The sequence below is a fragment of the Antechinus flavipes genome, chromosome 6 (genome assembly GCF_016432865.1).
Source record: "Antechinus flavipes isolate AdamAnt ecotype Samford, QLD, Australia chromosome 6, AdamAnt_v2, whole genome shotgun sequence".
Taxonomy (NCBI): domain Eukaryota; kingdom Metazoa; phylum Chordata; class Mammalia; order Dasyuromorphia; family Dasyuridae; genus Antechinus; species Antechinus flavipes.
In genome coordinates, this window is record NC_067403.1 from 101,998,381 (window position 1) to 102,018,174 (window position 19,794).

A 19,794-nucleotide genomic window follows, 5' to 3' on the forward strand; every position below is an offset into this window, starting at 1 on the left:
TTAATTTTTCTAAGTCTTTTATGTGCTTTGGAGGTCCATCCCCAGGTACTTTATGCATTTTGTAGTTATCTGGAATGGGATTTCCCTTTCTATTTTTGCTTCTTGGCTTTTGTTATTGTCTTATATAAAAACTGTTGATTTTTGAAGATTTTGTGTATGTGTGTGTGTGGACTTATTTTGTGTAACTGTTGAAATTACTAATTATCTCATTTAGTATTTTTGCTGATTCCCTAGAATTTTCCAAGTAAATTAGCAAATAGGGATGGTTTTCTCTTCTTTTTAACTTTTCTTTCTGCATTTAATTTCTAATCTTTTTGCTGTTGTTAGCATTTCTAAAACTATGTCAATAACAGTGAGGAGAGTGGATATTCTTGCTTCACTTTTGTATTAGGGAAGATCTTTAATTGTATCCCCACTTCTTATGATGCTTGCTTTTGATTTTAGAGAGATGCTTTTTATAATTGGCCATAATAAATGGTATTTTGTAGTAGTGGTCCTATCACTTTCTGGCAAATAGAGGGATTTTGCCATTGAATTAAAAGGTGTTTGCTCTTTAGAAGGAAAACTATGGAATATTTGGATAGCCTACTTAAAAAGCAGACATCACTTTGCCGATAAAGGTCTTAATCAAAGTTATGATTTTTCCAATACTAATTTATGGCTCTAAGAACTATACTTAGAAGGAAAATTGAGCAACACAAAATCAATACTTTCAAAGTGTAGTGCTGGAGAAAACTTTTGAGAGTCCCTTGCAGCTTGAAAGATCAAATCAGTTAATGTTTAAAGAAATTAATTCAAGTTATTTATTGGAAGGTAAAATACTGAAACTGAAACTTAAATATTTTGTGTACATAATGTGAAGATGGGAGTCAATAGAAAAGACCCTGATGCTGGGAAAGACTGAAAGCAAAAGAAGGGTGTAGAGGATGAGAGCGATAGATAGTGCCATGGAAGCAGCAAATATGAGCTTGGACAGACTTTGGGAGGTAAAGCTTAGCGTGCTATGGTCAATGGGGTCATGAAGAGTGAGACATGACTAAGTAACAACAAACCGTGCATGCTGTGTGTATGATTCTTCTTTTTTTCATTCTTTGATTTGTGGTCATTTCATCTTGATTTTAGTTTTGGTGTTTTCCTTTTTTTTTAAAACAGATTATTAGTTTTGTTTCTTTAAAAAAGCAGATTTACTTATCATCTTTTCTAATGTATCTATTTCCCCTCTAGCTTTCGTGCTTGGTTTAATTTTAATATCTCCTCTTTTGTGCTTATTTTAGTTTTATTTCTTGGCTTCCTAATTTTAAAAATGCATATTAAGTTTGTTAATCCTCTCTTTTTCCATTTTGCTAATATGTTTGTAGAATTTTTTTTTTCCCCTTGAGGAATGCCACATCTTAGAAATTTTGGTATATTGTTTTATCATTATCATTTCCCCCCATATAATTATTGTTTCTATGATTTGTTCTTTGACCCACTCATTATTGTTAAATTTTCTTTTGGTTCTGTCTTTTATTTGTGTTTCCTAAACCAATGACTTTTTATTTTTAATATATAATATTATATATTTAATAAAATATATTTAATTAATAATATAATATATAATATATATTTATACAAATGATGTATTATTTCTCTCTTTTTACATGTGCTTGCAATATCACTGTATCCTATTAAACTGATTTTACTTTTGATAATTTCTTGCTATTCCATTTAGGAAACAACAGAAGTATTTTAATTCATCAGCTTCATTTAAAGAAAGTTTCTGTGGTTAAGTCATCTGCTTATATAAGCAGTCAGGTATATTACTTTTGGAGAATTAAGTTGCTGCTCTGAACCTGTAATAAAATTTACTTCTAATCACAATGGTACTTTTCCTTGTTTCTGAAGATTCATAAAGGGGATTACCAACATTGGTTGATTATAGATTATCAGTCTTCCTTAGATGGACAGTTGAATGAGGAAATAAACAGAGAGATATAATCTATCAGTGGTGGAATTCCAGTAGGAAAAATAGTCTTAGAGCCTCTCAATCCCGATATCCTGCAAAACAATAGCTAACATTTATATAGCATTTTATGGTTTGAAAAGTTATAGATATAGATGAGATATAAAATGATATATATCTTTTAATAAAAGATAATTATTTATATCCTATAAAATTATATGTTTGTGTGTATATGTGTGTATACATATTTAGATACAGATATATGTATGTCTAAAATATTATCTTTAAAAATAATGCTATGAGATAGGTAATATTATTATTTTCATTTTATTGAGAAAACTATTGATGTTAAGTGAGGTTAAGTGACTTGCTTAAAATAAAAAAGCTAGAAAGTGTCTAAGGTGGGATCTGATTCCAAATCTGGCATTGTAATCACTGTGTCCTTTAACTATCAATATGTTTATGTAATAAAATCCCTGCCACCCAAAATACTGTGAACTTGTGGGAAGCCTCAGATTGTAGGACAGCTGTAAGAAAATGCAAATGGAGGGTTTTGAATGTGCAGATGTTGCAAAGGAAAGAATAAGGCTGGGGTGTTCCTGAGCAGTACAAGTGGGTTGGATGATGATTTACTCCCATGTCTGATGTGGGTGAGGTTGCACTGTCTAGGTGGGGAGTTGTGAGGGTTCCTGAGAGATGGTTGGGAGCTCTGGGCCACCCAGGTGGATTGATGATGCAAGGGAGGGTGTGATGGAATTGTGATGAAACAGGAGACCTTAAGATGACCTGTGAATTCAGGGAGGGGAAAAAAAAAAACCAACAAAAAACAACTTGGGAAAAACCCTGAAACAGAATGAACTGGATGAGTAGAAGATGAAAGGGGAGGGGTAACATAATGCCCGGAAGGAACTTTTTTAATCTTTTTAACCTGTGCCTAGTCATCTGAGTAATGGAAGACTGGTCCTGTACCCTACTTTGTCTCTATACAATCTGTACCGTTCAATTCTTTCAGACATTAGTAAAAATACCTACGTACCTTCCTCTCCTTCGCAGAGGTGGATGATTTTGGGTGGAGAATATTGCATTTGGTGTCAGGCTTTTTCAATGTGTTGTGGATTACATTTTTTTTTTTTAATTTTAGTTTTCTGTTATAAGGGCTGATTTTCAAGAAAGAAATGTCAGTGTTACCAAAAAAAAAAAAATCATTTTATAAACTTGAATAGACTGTGTGGGAGTTTAGACATTAAAGAAGGTGGAAATGGGGACTGCTAGATGGCACAGTAGACAAAGCACCAACCCTGAAGTCAGGAAGACTAGAGTTCAAATCTGACCTCAGACATTTAACACGTCTAGCTGTGTGATCCTGGGCAAGTCACTTAATCCCAATTGCCTCAGGGGGAAAGAAAAGATGGAAATGGAAGAAAGCCATGAATGCCAGGGGTAAGATCTTTAGAGGAGCCTCTTCTCACCATTGTATTTCTCTTAATTTTAATCACTAGTGGTGGCAGCTGAAAATTACCTAAGAGAGAAGGGCAAAAGCCCAGTTAGGGAGGTCTTTTTGTTGCAGAGTGGGCTGAGAAAAACTTCATTGCATTATATGCAATGTGTTCATATGCAAATCCTATATTCAAAGTGTTGTCAAGACAACAGGTTCATATAGAGCAAAACAGGGATAGGGCCTGGATTTTTGACTTCAATGGCCTAGGGAGCTCTGGGTGAAGAAACACTCCCTCTGTCAAAGTTGCTGTTCATCCATGTTTGACTTTTTGTGAGTCAAACTTTGACTCTTTGTGAATCCACTCCTGTGGACCACAACATATTAGTACTGTTTAAGGGGTTTTCTTGGCAGAACGTATTGGAATGGTTTGCTATTTCCTTCTGATTAAGATTAAGGTAAACAGAGGTTAAATGATTTTCCCAGAGTCACACAGCTAGTAAGTATCTAAGACCACATTTGAACTCAGGGCCTCCAGATTCCAGGGCCACTGCTCTATCCACTGAGCAACGCAGCTGCCTCAATTAAAGTAGTAGGAAGCATTTTGTAATCTAAAATTTTTGTCTAGTGCAGAAGTGCCAGGCCACAGGCCCAGCACTCTTGAGTATAATCTCCAACAATACTAAAATATAATTGGGAAATATTTTAGAAAATAAATATAAACATGACAGAACATAGATAATTGTTACAATGTAGTTTTCTAGGTAAATATGTGGCTATACAGGGATCCTTATATACAGTTTAGTGGTCCCTATTTCTATCTGAATTTGATACTTTTGCCTTTAGAATACTGTTAGGCAAATTGATTCTTCCAAGGTCATCTAGCTTTCCATATGCTACACCTTGACCTAAAGTTTTTATGGTTTCGTGATTTTGCTCACTTTGGTTCCCTATTGGGGTGAGCTGACAATGGCGGTATATAGACTGATAAGCGAGGAGAGGTGAGGTGTATCGAGGTTTATCCATTACAGAATAGGCTCCTCTAGGAGGGTATAGGGCACCACCACTTGAGTATCATTGATGGGATTCCTAGATTCAGTTCCAATTCTTTATTTATTCATTAAATCTCATTCCTGACTCATTCAAGGCTATAGTGGGAACTATTTCCTAAACTTCAATAGATAATATTTGTAAAGACACCATGTACATGTCAGTTATTCTAGGTATTGTCATTATTATTCTATCCTCGGGCTTCAAAGTCAAAGAATTCTGGCCTGGCCAATCATGCCACATTTGATCTTTTAAAGGACTAGGGGTGTGCTGAGAGTGTGGTATTATAGTCAAGGACAGCATGTTCTTAGTGTTGAAGGAAGCAAGGATTGGTTTTTAACCCTCAAATTTTACAGAGACAAAATGAATAATTCTGCAGAACACAGTGTTCTGAATTGCATTTTGGAGTCTCTCCCAGTGTGGAAAGAAAAAAAAAAAAAAAGAACATAGTTAATTATTGGAGAATTCTTGGGAAACAGGTTGAAGAGGATTTCAAAATCAATTAGTTATCATTTGATCAAAATGAAACTTTTGAGCTATGTAGAAGTCTCCAGAAAGCCTATTTTATCTTTTGGTATACCTAGTCACAAAAAAAAAAAATGCTGGAAATGGAAGAAAAGTTAATATTGTTCCTGTGGTGAGTAGGAGGTACTCTCAAGAGTCTTCTGCTCCTGTATTTCCATTCTCAAACTCTTTATTTTTCCTTGTCCTTATGTATGCTTTTACAGAAAATAACTGACCATTATTTTAATTATCATCTTGAATAAGGTCACAGCATAAGACATTCAAAGATGGAAAGGACTTTTAGAGGTCAGCTAGTCCTCAGTTTTTTTTAAACTGTGATTTGTGACCTCATCTACAGTCTTGTAAGTGAATATGGGAGTTGTAAATTATGATTTATTGTCGATAAATGCTTGATTTGTATAGCTATTTTATATACCTATATACCCAGGACTATATAAAAATTTCTCAGGCAAAAAGAGGTCACGAGTGGAAAAAATTTAAAAAGCTCTTGATTTATTTGAACTTTCTCATTTTACAGAAAAAGAGACTCAGAGAAATTAAGTGACTACCCTGAAGTGACAGAAGTGATGTGGCAGAACTAGGATTTGAACAGAAGTCTTCTCATAGCAAATCCAGTGTGGTACCACATTGCATCCCAACTATGTCCCTAAGTCAATGATGAAGGGAAGTCCAGAGAAAGCATCCAGAAAGAATTGAATGCAATCTAGTGGGATTATAGAAAGAGATCAAAACAAGCAAGGCATAAGAGTGAGAAGTCACAGGCAGCTAGATAGTACAATGGATAGAGGACCAACCCTGAAGTCAGGAGAACCTGAGTTCAAATCTGGCCTCAGACACTTAACATTTCCCACCTGTGTGACTCTGGGCAAGTTACTTAGCCCCAAATGCCTCAGCAAAGGAAAAAAAAAGAGTGAGAAGTCAGGAAGGAAAGAACTAGAAAGGAAGGAAAAGCAAGGTATTGTACTGAAAAAGACAGATTCTTTTTCCCATTCAAAACACTAGACTTATCTTATTTGCTAGTTGCTTTCCTCTCCTTAATGAGAATCATTCATTGGTAGCTTTTGGAGACATTAAAAGGAACTACTTTATACAATCTCATCAAATGATGGTTTGATATAATCTTAACAGCTCACTTTCCCCCCACAACATTGAGAATCAGTGTCTTGAGACAAAAGGATCTTAGGGACCATCTAGTCTAATTCTTTTTTTTTTTTTTTTAATAGAGAATAGAATCTAACATAGTTGTACTACATACAATTGTTAGAAACAAGAAATTATTCTTGTATTTCACTAGCCAATAACTCACTATTTTCTAATTTAGCTTAAAACATCTCAATTTGTTTTAAATCAGTGTATATGTGTGATGTCTCTCTTTATGATTAAAAAAAGAAAAATATAGCAACTTTTATTATATATGTAAACTATAATCTCCTCTTCTAGATTTTTTAGTTTTGTTTAGTTTTTTTGTCCAGACCAGGCTCTTCATGGATGGTATGGAAAACTCTCTATTAGCAACAACCTAGTAACATATATCCTTAAAGGATTTCCCTACGGTTAAAATATATCTTATTCAGGGTCATATAGCTAGTATGTGTTGTGGGTACAACTTGAACTCAGGTTTTGTGACTGCTAGATTGGATTTCTAATCAATTACGCAAGATTTTTAGTTTCTTAGGCTGAAAGCTGGGACTCTACCAACCTTTCAATAAGGTGTATTTGAAATCAATCTTGTGACTCTCTTAAATACCATTATATCCACCACCTCCAAGTCTAGTGCCCAAAGGGGTGTCTATTTTTAGTGAGGAGCAAAGATATGGAATGATTTTAAGTGTCATTCTGAAGGATTTTTAACAAAGTTTAGAATGTCTTTGGCTTTTTCACCTAACTACATGGCAGCATAAATTACAGAAATGTTCATTCTATTATAAAAAAACTTCGAACTCAGCTAGATAGACATGGCGTTTTAAAAAAAAGAAAATAGATTGATTTTGTAGTAACAATTTCAATTGTACTTAATAAATGTTATTTTAATGACCAGTCAGTAATATGAATATAAAACAGAAGTCTAGATTATGAGCAAATACTTCATTTGGAAAATTCAGAATTAGAAAAATTTCAATGAAAAAATAAGGAAAAAAGACAATCTCATTCAGTTTTGTATTACCCATAATGCTTGGCAATTTTAAAGCATTTAGCATAGTGCCTGGCACATAGTAGGTGCTATATGTGTGTGTGTGTGTATGTATATATGTATATATGTAAATGTTAGCTATTATTGTTATTGTTATTATTATTATTATTTATTCCCTCTATTGCCAACCTCTATTGAGGTCATTTTTGTCTCTGGAATTCTAATATGTAGCAGATTGTAGCACTTAAACATCTGTTGAATTCAACTTAATTCCTGATCCCAAAGGTTCATTCTGTTTTTTATGAATGAGGATTGCTTGGGTAATTTAGTGGATTTCAGAACTCACTGTTGTGGTCTTCTCTCTACTGATTTATAGTGAAACTCATTCATGCTAGTTATCACTATTTTCCAATATTTTCCCTTCTGTTTCTGTTTCCCCAATCTTTCAATCTAACCTAGATAGAAGGCTGTTAGAAAATACCATAATTAGCTCTGCTAAGTACAGAATTTACTATATTGCTGATAACTCTTGAAAATTAGGGCACAAAGTTACCATGTCATTTTTTGATAGCTACCCTGCTGAGGCAGAATATTGAAGTGCTCTCTTCATTAAATCTTCCCCAAATTCAATGGCAGTTCCATCTTCTATGGTGATCTTTGCAGTTTTAAAAGGGAAAGTGTTAGGATTTGGAGCTCCTCCAGCCAAGGAAATGAGTGAAGGTGGTGATTTCTGCATCAGTTCAGCTAAGGGAAACATGGAGAGGAGGAAATGACAAAAAAGCTTTCATTACAGGATATCACTCTTTGTCATGGAAAGTACAAAACATATTATAGACTGAGAAATTGTCTTTTTCCTTTTTCAAGATATAGAAGGATCTTTTTTTCAAGATAAAGAACTCTCAATTTCATTGGAAAGAGTGATCTTTTCAGCAAAGCTGACTGAGATCCCTCTACCCTTTGGTAATAGAATGGTAGACTTACCTGGGTTTGAATTTACCAATAACATTATGACTATGGGCAAATCACTTCTCCCTTCACATTTAAATGTCTTATTTCCTCATCTATACTTGGAGTAGTTTAGTTTCCTCATTGACAACTCTAGTTCTTACTCCATGGGGCTGTTGTGAGGATAAAATGACATTGCAGTTAGTCAAAAGCTAAATAATGTCAGCTATTATTAGATGGTCTTTACCTGATACTTTTAATTTACAAATGAAATAAGGTAATCCAAAAACTTCCTACTTGATTACACTTTGGATAATTTCCATTAACTCAAACACCACTGCTTACAGGAGATCTTTCTTGATCTCCTCAAGTCCTCAGATCTCTCTGTCTTGAAATCATTTTGTATTGTCCTTTATTTACTTTTTAATTTATAAATTGATATATATATGTATATATATCAATTTATAAATTATACTGCTTTCTTTACTTACTGTGTATACAGGATGAAAGATCTAGAGCTGAAAGGGTTATTAAAAGTCATTTAATTCAAATATCTCATTTTCCAGACAAATGAGGACCACAAAAATTAAGTAATTTTCCCAAGATCATAAAGGCAATGTGACATTGTTTCCTCCTGGTAGATTCAGTTTTCTTGAGGGAAGCAATTTTCATTTTGGTTTTTATATAAATCCAATACCTAGAATAGTTTCTCATATATGTAGCATTTGCTTCATAAGTATTTGTTCAATTGAATAAAATCTTTTTTTTTAAACAGTTTTGGTAAAAGTTTTAACCATTTTGACCTAATTTATGTTTTCCCCTATCCACCTTTTAAAGATGTGGGAATAAGTGAGTGACCTGAGTAAAATGTTCATGGCAGTGATGAGGAAGAAAAATAAAGGCCTAGAATAATCAATTCATGATCCAAGAAACTAAATAATTAAGAGTTGAATGTACTTGTCCAATTGTTAGAAACAACAGTCAAAAACATCGGATAACAAAGAAACCATACTCACTCAGGAGTCGTATTGGAGAAGGTTTTCTTGCAGCACTCACAGCTGTGAGGAATCGGGTGTAATTCATGTTTTTAAGGGTGATCAGAAAAGCATTCAAGGCTAGAAAAAAAGCAATGAACCTTCTAGTACATTAATGCCAAGTTAGGCTGCCAAACTTTATTCTACACATAGCTGCTTTGTGCTTAGTTTGGTTTGGTGAACTAGCAACTGATAATTAATACTTTTATAATATTTTTTATAATCTCTGTCCTAGGTCAAGTATTAGGTGACCTAACTCCTAAATGATAGAGGAAGGAGATAACACAATCTCTCAAAGGAAGACAGTGAGGCAGAAATCATTATTTAAAACTATCTTGTGAATCATTATCAAGTTATTTATTAAATATCAACATTATTTATTAAATATTATTAACAGCTAGCATTTGTAAGGCTTGCAAAAGCAATTTACATATGCTATCTCATTTGTTTCTCATAATGACCCTGAAAAGTAGATGCTGTTTTAAAATCCAAGAAACTGAAGCAAAGGGGGTAAAGTGATTTTCCCAGTGTCACAAGACTAGGGTCTCAGCCAGATTTTACAGGAATAATACATATACATATGTACATAATATCTATACACACATACACATATGACTCGAACAAGTCTTTGTTTTCTTTTTTTTCTTTCTTCCTTTTTCTGAGGCAATTGGGGTTAAGGGATTTGCCCAGGGTCACACAGCCAGGAAGTGTTAAGTGTCTGAGATCAAATTTGAACTGAGGTCCTCCTGACTTCAAGACTGGTGCTCTATTCACTGCGCCACCTCGCTGCCCCCACAGCCACTCTTTTTAAAGTCTGTATGTGAACTGTGATTATTTAGGCAGTGGCAAGGGGCTGAGGGATGTATTTAGAGTTAAGGGAGGTGAGTTTCAATCCTGGTTCTGCTATTCAGTTCCTTGTGGGACTCCTGGCAAGTCCATTGAGGTCCTCTTAGATTTCCCCAAATGTAAAACACTTTTTAGTGGCTGCTGAAGTCTCTTCCAGAGGCCATACAAAGTTGACCCACAGACCTGCTCATACAAGTCGGCATCAATTCCCAACAAGCATTTATTAGGCTCCTACTATGAACTAAGTTAAAGGCCCGGTTCCTGTCCTGCAGGACTCCCAGTCCAAAGATAACCGTGAGCTTTACGAGGATATTAGCGTCTTTTCTGGGCTGGCTGAGGGAGGAGGGCGGGAGGGTGGAAGAGTCAGCCACGTGGGCCGTTCGGGTGCCTGCTCCCTTAGCACCTCCCCCATCACGCCTCTCGGAGTCCCAACTCCCCCTCCCCGCCCCCCTCCTCTAGCCAATGGCATGCGGCCCTGGGTTCCCCACCTCCGTACGTAGCCACGTGCTAGAGGACTATGGCGTCTCCCTGGCTGAGGAGGGGGAGGGGGAGAAAGAAGGGGAGAGGGAAGAAAAGAGGTACAAGGGAGGAAGGAAGGGGGAGGTATCTAGGTTCATTTTGCTAAATAGCTTCCTCACCCAGCTCAACACACCTGGACAACGGACCCCTCTTGCGGGAAGGGAGAGAGCGTGAACTGCTCGCCCAAATCTAATATGATGGTAAAGTAAAAAATTAAAAGCAACTTTTACCTCTACCCGGGAGTACGCGTCCAGCAATGGTCTTCCCCTGCCGACGGAAGAGCTCGCAGTGGGAGACAGCAGTCCGTTTCCGGGCAGACCAAAGAAAGTGTCCACTCCTGGGAGGCGGGGAGAAAGGTCTTTCTGGCTGGAGCGCCGCGGACGCTCTGTGATCCTTTCCTGCCATCTGCCGGCTGTGGTGGGGAAAGCAATTCTTTTCAATTCTAACTGGCAGTTTTGTTCCTGCTTTGCTCGGAGCCCAGTCTAGGCGCCGAGATGCCGAGTCCCTTCCCCCTTCCCCCCTCCCCAAAGGCAAAACGTGTCCTGACCTCACCTAGCTGACTTTCCTGGGAGAAGGGTGGAATCTAATAGGTCTACAATAAAGGCAACAAGCGAAAAAGAGCACCTACTATGGGGCAGATGCCGAGAAGATAAATACTTTCCGCTGAGGGGAGGGAGGTGGATGTAATAGGTGGAGGCAATAGTAGAGACAACGAGTAGATATTAAGCGCCTATCATGGGGGCAGACGTGCATCTAGGTAAATACGCAATAATTTCGGGAGCAGTGACTGGGTCATCTGAAGGTGGGATAGGTAGGGATTCTAAGTTTTTTTACATATTCCTCTCCTCATGTCCGCTACCATACAGTTTATGCTAGAGATACTAGCCATTCTTCGCACACAGCGCACCATGTCCTCCGTCTGTGCTTTTCATGAACTGAGCCCTGTGACTGGAATGTCCTTCCTGGTCACTTCTGCCTCTCAGAATTAAATTCAATTAAATTCCTGGCTCTCTTAGGGACTCCAACTGAAACTCTACTTTTCGCAGGAGGTTTGCTAATGTCTTTCCCTCCCTCCTCCAAATTACCTTAGGATCTTGCATCTACCTGTTATGTGCATGTTGTCTCTCCCAATCTCCAATATATGTCTCTATTAGACATATAAACTCCGTAATAGGGGCAGTTTTGGATTATGCGTTGTATCTCCAATTTAACATACTATCTGGCAAATAATGCTTATTATTAGATGCTGTTTGAATAATTCACTGCCAGATGCATAGAAAAAGTTGACTAAATCCATTGTCTCCTCTTCTCTCACTCATTTTTAACTCCTTTCAACTTAATTTTTTAAAATAGAAATGGCTTTTTCCAAAGTTACTGAGATTTTAATTATAGTATTGGAAAAAAAGTAAGAAAAAAAGAAAACCAGAAAAGGAATACAAAACAAAATAAAGCAAAACAAAAGAGAATATTGTTTTGTACTCAGAAGAACATCAGGGAGGATCCAAAATATATAACGACAAATTACCAAATCAAGAAAGTATATCTAATAGTAGAAGAAATTATATTCTCTAATGCCCATTTTTTCTTTACTTCCTTGTAAATTGTTCTTTGACTCTCTGCTGTGTACCTTATTTACTTTATTCTTTCCCCCCTTTCATCCCACCCCCTATCCCCAAGCAAGCTACAGTTAAGAAAATTATATTCAGGCATAAATATATATATATATATATATATATTATATATATATATATATATAGATGTATGTAGATGTATGTAGATGTAGATATATACATACATACACACATTCACACCTCCCACCCACATACACATATTTTTTCTGTCCCTGCTGACTCTTGAATTAAATTCTGCTTCATAACTTGCCTTATTACTTAATCTCCTCCCACTCAAAGATTCCTCTCTTGTCTTCTCTTACCCTTTGCTTCCCATCCACCCATTCCTCCCTCTTTATTTCTTTATGGATTTTGGAGGGTGCTATACCTTTCATGATACATATATAGTGTTGCCTATTGAACTCATTCCAGATGTGAGTAGGTTTTCAGAACTAGGAGCCTTACTACCCCCTCTAATGCCTTTATATCTATTCTTTCTTTGCCCCTCATTTGTATACTAATGAGATTTTAGAAATAATTTTACTGATATCTTTTGTTTTTGTATCAGCTTCATTTCAAAATATGTCCCTAACACACCTTCTATAGTGATTCTTTCTAATTAAGAATAAGAAAGAAAAGAAAGCAGTTCAGCAAAACTAACCCACATTTCAACTAAAGGCAACTATCTACATTGTTCTATGTCTGTAATACTTTATCTCTTCAAACAAGGGAGGGAAATACGTTATACTATCTCTTTTTCCAGGCCAAGGATGGTAATTAAAATGTTATCATTTAAAAAAAATTTTATTATACCTTTTTATTTACAAGTTATATGCATGGGTAATTTTACAGCATTGACAATTGCCAAACATTTTGTTCCAATTTTTCCCCTCCTTCCCCCAGATGGCAGGTTGACCAATACATGTTAAATATGTTAAAATATAAATTAAATAAAATATAAGTATACATGTCCAAACAGTTATTTTGCTGTACAAAAAGAATCAGACTTTGAAATAGTGTATTATTATCCTGTGAAGGAAGTCAAAAATGGAGGCGGACAAAAATATAGGGATTGGGAATTCTATGTAATGGTTCATAGTCATCTCCCAGAGTTCTTTTGCTGGATGTAGCTGGTTCAATTCATTACTGCTCTATTAGAACTGATTTGGTTCATTGCTGGAGATGGCCATGTATATCAGAACTGATCATCATATAGTATTGTTGAAGTATATAATGATCTCCTGGTCCTGCTCATTTCACTTAGCATCAGTTCATGTAAGTCTCTCCAAGCCTCTCTGTATTCATCCTGCTGGTCATTTCTTACAGAACAATAATATTCCATGTTATTCATATACCACAATTTATTCAGCCATTCTCCAATTGAGGGGCATCCACTCAGTTTCCAGTTTCTGGCCACTACAAACAGGGCTGCCACAAACATTTTTGCACATGTGGGTCCCTTTCCCTCCTTTAATATCTCTTTGGGATATAAGCCCAGTAGAAACACTGCTGGATCAAAGGGTATGCACAGTTTGATAACTTTTTGAGCATAGTTCCAAATTGCTCTCCAGAATGGCTGGATGTGTTCACAATTCCACCAACAATGTATCAGTGTCCTTGTTTTCCCACATCCCCTCCAACATTCAGCATTTTGCATTGTCTTTCTAGGGTAAAAATGATATAGTTTTCTGTTGGAATCTTTATAAACTGCTAACTCATTAGAGTTGCTGTTTTGGGCCAGAACCTGAAGCTACTAAGTAGCACTAATTAATACAAGGCTTGTGTTTACACCTTTACTCATTGGAATTCACAAGTATGGGAAATTCACAAAGTAAACTTTGTAACTTTGTGAATTCACACCTCCCTTGAAGCTCTTAGGGCCAGAGAGCACTATGGGAGAAAACCCATAATCCCTCTCTCTGGTATATAAGAAGAAAGCAGAGGCCCAGTGGGGAGAATTTAGCCAAATTACATGGAGAGGAGAGCATCAAGTCAGAAGAAGCCACGAGTCAGAGTTGAGCTAGAGCCAGGAGAGAATTACTTCGGAAGGCAAGAGAGACAGATTCATCTTTGTGCTGGCTGGAGGCTGAAGGGAGCAGAGGCAAAGGACAAAGCTGCAGGAGCTCTCAGAACCGAGCAGAAAGATAGGCCTCTAAGAATCTAGCTATCTGGGTCAAAGGAAAGAGACAAGACTTGGAAGGAGAAATAAACATTTGTATTTTTTACCAGCTGGCTGCATTTGGGGTAATTATCGATCTGAACTGATACTAAGGCTGCCTCCCAAGAAAACCTCCCCCGAGAAACCTGTTCTCCCCCAGAGAGAACCATCATCTTATATTATATTAAAGAAGAAAAACACCACAGTTTTCAATTTTGATTATTTTGTTCTTGTTCTTTCCTTTTACAAGGTTGTAATCATTGTATATATTGCTTTGCTCATACTGCTGACTTCATTTTATACCAGTTCACCAACCTATGCAGTTCTATATCCTAATAGCCATCATTTCTTAAAACATAGTCATAAAGTTGCATAATTTGTTCAGCCATTCCCCAATCAATAGACATCCCTTTGTTTCTAGTTTTTTTTTTCTCTGCTAAAAGAAAATGCTATTATTAATATTTTGGTGCATGTAGAACATTTCTATATTTGCCCTCTTTTCAATAACTCCATAGCAGTAAGATTTTGGGGTCAAAGCTGTGGCTGTTTTAGTCATTTTCTTATAATTCTAAATTGCTTTCCAGAGTGATTCTACCAGTTCACAGTTCCTTCACAGTTCCACAGTTCCTATACAGTGCCTGTATTTCCATAACTTACAACCCATGATCCTTTAATTGCCCAATCAAATGGCCTTTTCTCAGTACTTATTTTTCTTAAATCCTTGGCAATATTGCACACTAACTTTTCTCTCCTCTCGGTAACTATCTCCCCTCTTGTTTCTCTTTCTACCTATCTGGCTGTTCCAACTCAGTGTCCTTTGTTGGATCATCTTCATGTCCAAAAGAATGTAAGTTCATTGAAGTCTACTTCATGTTTGCCTATATCCTTGCAATCTACTGAACCATGAGTGATCCCAAGAAGCTCAGTTCTATTGAATATCCTGATGGGAATTGAGCATTCCCAGTCTTTCTGAAAAATCATTTCTGATCAATATCATCCCGGAACTCCTGGAAGTCAATCCAACATCTAGTGTAGTGAACCTTTCCCCCTCTTCAGCCTGACAGTATAATCTCATCCAAATACATAAAAAGGATCTCCTCCCTTCCCCTTTCCTTCTCTCCCCTTTCTTCTCCTCTCCCTCCCTTCTTCTTTCCTTTTCTCTCATTTCTTTTCCCTTCACCTTTTTCTTCTGTAATATTGAGCTACTGGAATTTATTGAGTAGGGGTGGATGATATGGTCAGAACTGCACTTTAGGAAATTCACCTTGGCAGCCTAGTGGAAGATGGATCGGAGCAGAAAGACAGTTGATTTGGGAGACCAATAGGAAGGAAGGAGGGAAAGAAATAAGCATTTAAAAACATCAATTCATTTGATTCTCACATAATCTTATGGGGTAGGTGCTATTATTGTTTTATTTTATGGATGAGAAATTAAGTTAGTTGATCAGTCACACAGCTAGTAAGTATTTGAGGCCAAATTTGTCTTGAGACCAAATTTGAACTGATTTCAGGACCAAAGTGTTATCTACTGTATCACCTAGGTGTCGGTATATAAGCTGGATTAGAGGTGATGAAGATTGATAAAGGGTTTTAGTTGTATGACTGGCAAGAAAGGGACATTTAGTAGAGTTTTATGAAAGTAGAAATGACAAGATTTGTCAACAGATTAGATATGTGGGATGAATGAGGAATCAAGAATAATCTGGAGGCTGTGAGATTGAGTGACTAGAATGGTGATGCCCTTCTCAGTAATTGAAAAAATTGGTAAGATGCAATGCTGTGTTAGTAAATGTTTAGCAATTGACTGAAAAAAAATATGCACAGAGGATACACTTTTGAATTTAACCAGCATTATTAAATTTTTTTCCATGCATTTGCAGATTTCCTAGGAATAAATGTTCTTACACTGAAAATTTAACAATTGGCTTTGGCTCCAGCACCATCAGTAAAAGGGAAGGGGTTTTTTTTGGAGGGGGGGTGAAGATAATAAGGTTGGGATGTCTTTTGTAGTTTTGCATGTATGAAAGGATGAAAAATCATTTGTGTCTGTAACTAGTGTTATCATAGCTGGAATAATATATATCTACCATCAAAAGAACTAGCCTGTGGCCAAAACTAACCATATCCAGCAAAACTAACCATAATATTGAACAAAAAAAAGGATATTCAACAAACTTGCAGATTTTCAAGACTTTGTCTCAAGCAAATCTTAACTCAATAGAAAATTTTACATATAAGAGCTAACATTAGGGATTAATTTTAAGGGACACGGCAAGGACAAATGAATTTTCAAAAGTTCAACAGGCTTAATATTAGTTACTTGCTAACAAGGTCTGAGGGGTAACTAGGTATTCCTTCCCTAGAACTCTGGCCTGGAGTCAAGAAAACTTGAGTTCAAATCTAATCTCAGATGCTAGCTATGTGACCCCGGGTAAGTCACATCACCTTGTTTGCCTCAGTTTCCTCACCTGTAAAATAAGCTGGAGAAGGAAATGGAAAACTACCTCAGTATCTTTGCCAAGAAAACTTCCAAATAGGGTCATTAAGAGATGGAGAAGACTGAACAACAAAGTCTGATTAGAAATGGGGAAATGTGGGGAGCCGGCACTAATCTACAGGTGATAAAGCCATATTCCTAAAACTACTCTAACCTTGAACAAACAGACATCTAGATGCCTCCTGGAGCTTCCTACATCATCAAAGGCCCCTGATCAATTCCTCTTTCCGCGGGAAACAAATCCTTTGTCTAGGGTCCCCTCTGTACTGAATTTGCATGACCCCCACTCCCTTACAACCCACCATAAATATTTGTACTTTTGCCCACAATAAACGAGACTTGATCAGAAAGCCTGTCTTGTCTCCATTCTATGCGTCTCTTGTCCTGCCCTTTCTCTTCTCTCTTTTCAGGGCCTATACACACACTCTGTCCCACAAGCCGGGACAGGGAAATATTATTTTCAATTTTGATGTAGTGATTTTCTGATTAATAGAACTATTTCCCCTCTCAAATCTTACACATACCACATGCACACAAACACACATGTAAATACACACAAACAAATGTATAATATATATATATATATATACATGCATATACATATAGGTAATATTTATGTATGTATGTATGTATGTATGTACTATTATGTATACTTTTCTGCCCTAATAGAATAAAAGAAAACTTGAGTGCTGGAAATATTCCTTCCTTCTCTTCTTCCCTCCATCTCTCCCTCCCTCCTTTTTCTTCCTTCCTTCCTTCCTTCCTTCCTTCTTCCTTCCTTCCTTCCTTCCTTCCTTCCTTCCTTCCTTCCTTCTTTCCTTCCTTCCTTCCTTCCTTCCTTCCTTTCCTTCCTTCCCTTCCCCTTCCCCTTCTTTCCTTCCTTCCCTTCCCCTTCCCCTTTCTTCCTTCCTTCCTTCCTTCCTTCCTTCCTTGCTTCCTTCCTTCCTTCCTTCCTTCCTTCCTTCCTTCCTTCCTTCCTTCCTTTCTTCTTTCCTTCCTTCCTTCCTTCTTTCCTTCCTTCCCTTCCCTTCTTTCTTTCTTCCTTCCTTTCCATTCTTTCTTTCTTTCTTTCTTTCTTTCTTTCTTTCTTTCTTTCTTTCTTTCTTTCTTTCTTTCTTTCTTTCTTTCTTATTTCAGAGATTCACACACAGCAAACACTTAATAAATACTTGTTAATTGATTGAATATATAGCACTGATCAATCAATAAAAAAGTGTATGTATTCCTTCCTTGATTAAATTTGGACTTGAATAAAAATCATAGTCTCCTAGGTCTTTGGGGCCAAGCAGTCCAGACTTCTCATTTTGTAAATAAAAAAAAAAATTGGATTTAGAGAAGCTAAGAGACTTTCAAGGTCATATTGGCAGTCATTGACAGAACCCTGAAATTCATATTCAGATCCTCAGAATCTAATTTCAGATTCTGGACCTGTGATTTAAAAAAAATCTATGTAAGGAATTGTTGATGTGGAAAATTCCTCAATTAATGAAAACTGGCAGCTGATCTGTAATTTATTATTTTAGAAAGTTGCCTAGGCTACAGAGAAGTTAAGTGAATTTCTGTCACCTAGTACTTGGCTCTACATTAAAAAAAAACAACACACTTTTTATTATACATTATTAAAACAAAAGGAGAAGAGATTTCACTCTACCAAGTATTAAGTTTGTCCTTCTAAAAGTGGGATATTTTGTCATAGCTGTTGTGATCATTAACTTTTTCATTACAATCTTGAGTATGACTAGCTTGCCCACATCAGAAATTCCTTTAATCTCAACTTCTTATTATAGGAATATAGTCTTCTGCCCCAGGGGAAAATTACATAAAGACATCTTCCACTCATTCAAATGATTTTAAAGAATGAGGAAGCTCTTCAGAGGTCATCTCCCTTATCTCATTTTGTGTCCATTGCTTTATTCTATTTTAAAATATTACTCCTTCAGAGAAAGATCTCAATCTCATGTTATCAATCAAGATACAATATCTACATGAGCTTTGTATTAAAAGTATTCCTCTTGAGAAGAGTAGCAATGTTGGATCTAGATTGTGTCCAGATTTAGCATGTGTTTATTAGATAGTTTGCAATAAATTTTATTTAGAGTAGATATAGGAGGTTAGGAAGAGATCTACTCTATGGTTTGGCTGATATTTAAGGAACTTCAGAGTGAGAAAACTTCCTTTACCAATGTAAGTTGAACCTTCTCTGCAAAGTTATATTCTTAGATATGTCAATGACAGGTGAAGTGATTTGCCCAGAGTCACATCTTCAGTATATGTCAGAGAGAGAACTTTTTGGCTCCAAGATCCAGTATGCTGTACAATCTCTCTATGTTTTTCCCAAAAATTTTCTGGGAGGGAATGCATGAAGCTATGTGGAAGCATACTAAAACAATCACTACCACCACCTTAGTTGTAAAACTAAAAATATTATTTAAAAAATTCTCTTTGTACTTCTCCATTTGAAGGTGGTATAGGTCAGAGAAAGGGACAAAGGATCTTTTCATTAAGTGAATGTATTGTGGGATAATGAACTTAACAAAAAAACTAGATAAGAACATTACCTTTTTCTATTCTCAGAGGAGATCACTAATTGGACCATTTAAGGGATAACTTCTTTTTATTCTCTAATTAGGCTAGGGGCCATCCTTTGGGAAATACCCTTTCCATTAAAAATTCCAAGGGCATTCTGTTTAAATCAGATTCTCCATATGGATTTGTGGGAGGGCCTTCATTGATTACTCATGAAGAATAGCTCAGGAGGAAGATGGTAGAGATATGATTGCTCAGTTATTAGGAGTTAATCCAGAGTTCTATTCTTATAAATCTTGACTTTCTTTCTTATATTCCTAAAAATGCTATCTAAAATTGCTTTGGAGCAGAATAGGAGGCATGGAGAAAATGCATTTTGTACTTTTTTCTAAATCAAAAATGACTTGGTCAAATTGTTACTAGTAAGAGAAATGCAAATCAAAACAACCATGAGGTTTCTCTACATCCTGCAACTAGGCAGATATTATAAAAGATGGGAGTAGTCAGTGTTGGGTAGGGGGTGTAGGAAGACAGGTACATTGGTGCATTATTGGTGTGAAGTAGTACAACTATTTT

At 36.4% G+C, this 19,794-nt stretch overlaps 1 protein-coding gene and 1 long non-coding RNA gene across 4 annotated transcripts in view; one reads left to right on the forward strand and one right to left on the reverse strand.

Moving 5' to 3' along the window:
* Positions 1–11,064, reverse strand: part of AADAT (aminoadipate aminotransferase) — a 37,211-nt gene extending 26,147 nt beyond the window's left edge. The window contains exons 1-3 of one of the 3 annotated variants that reach the window (XM_051965987.1): positions 10,658–11,064; positions 9,045–9,143; positions 7,659–7,827 (exon numbers count right to left, since the gene is read on the reverse strand). In XM_051965987.1, coding sequence (XP_051821947.1) covers positions 7,659–7,827; positions 9,045–9,143; positions 10,658–10,832 — 443 coding nt within the window. In that variant the 5' untranslated portion in view covers positions 10,833–11,064. The other 2 variants (XM_051965988.1, XM_051965989.1) reach the window with 2 other exon arrangements.
* Positions 1–19,794, forward strand: part of LOC127540971 (uncharacterized) — a 154,912-nt gene that overhangs the window by 117,267 nt on the left and 17,851 nt on the right. The gene's annotated exons all lie outside the window — the stretch shown is intronic.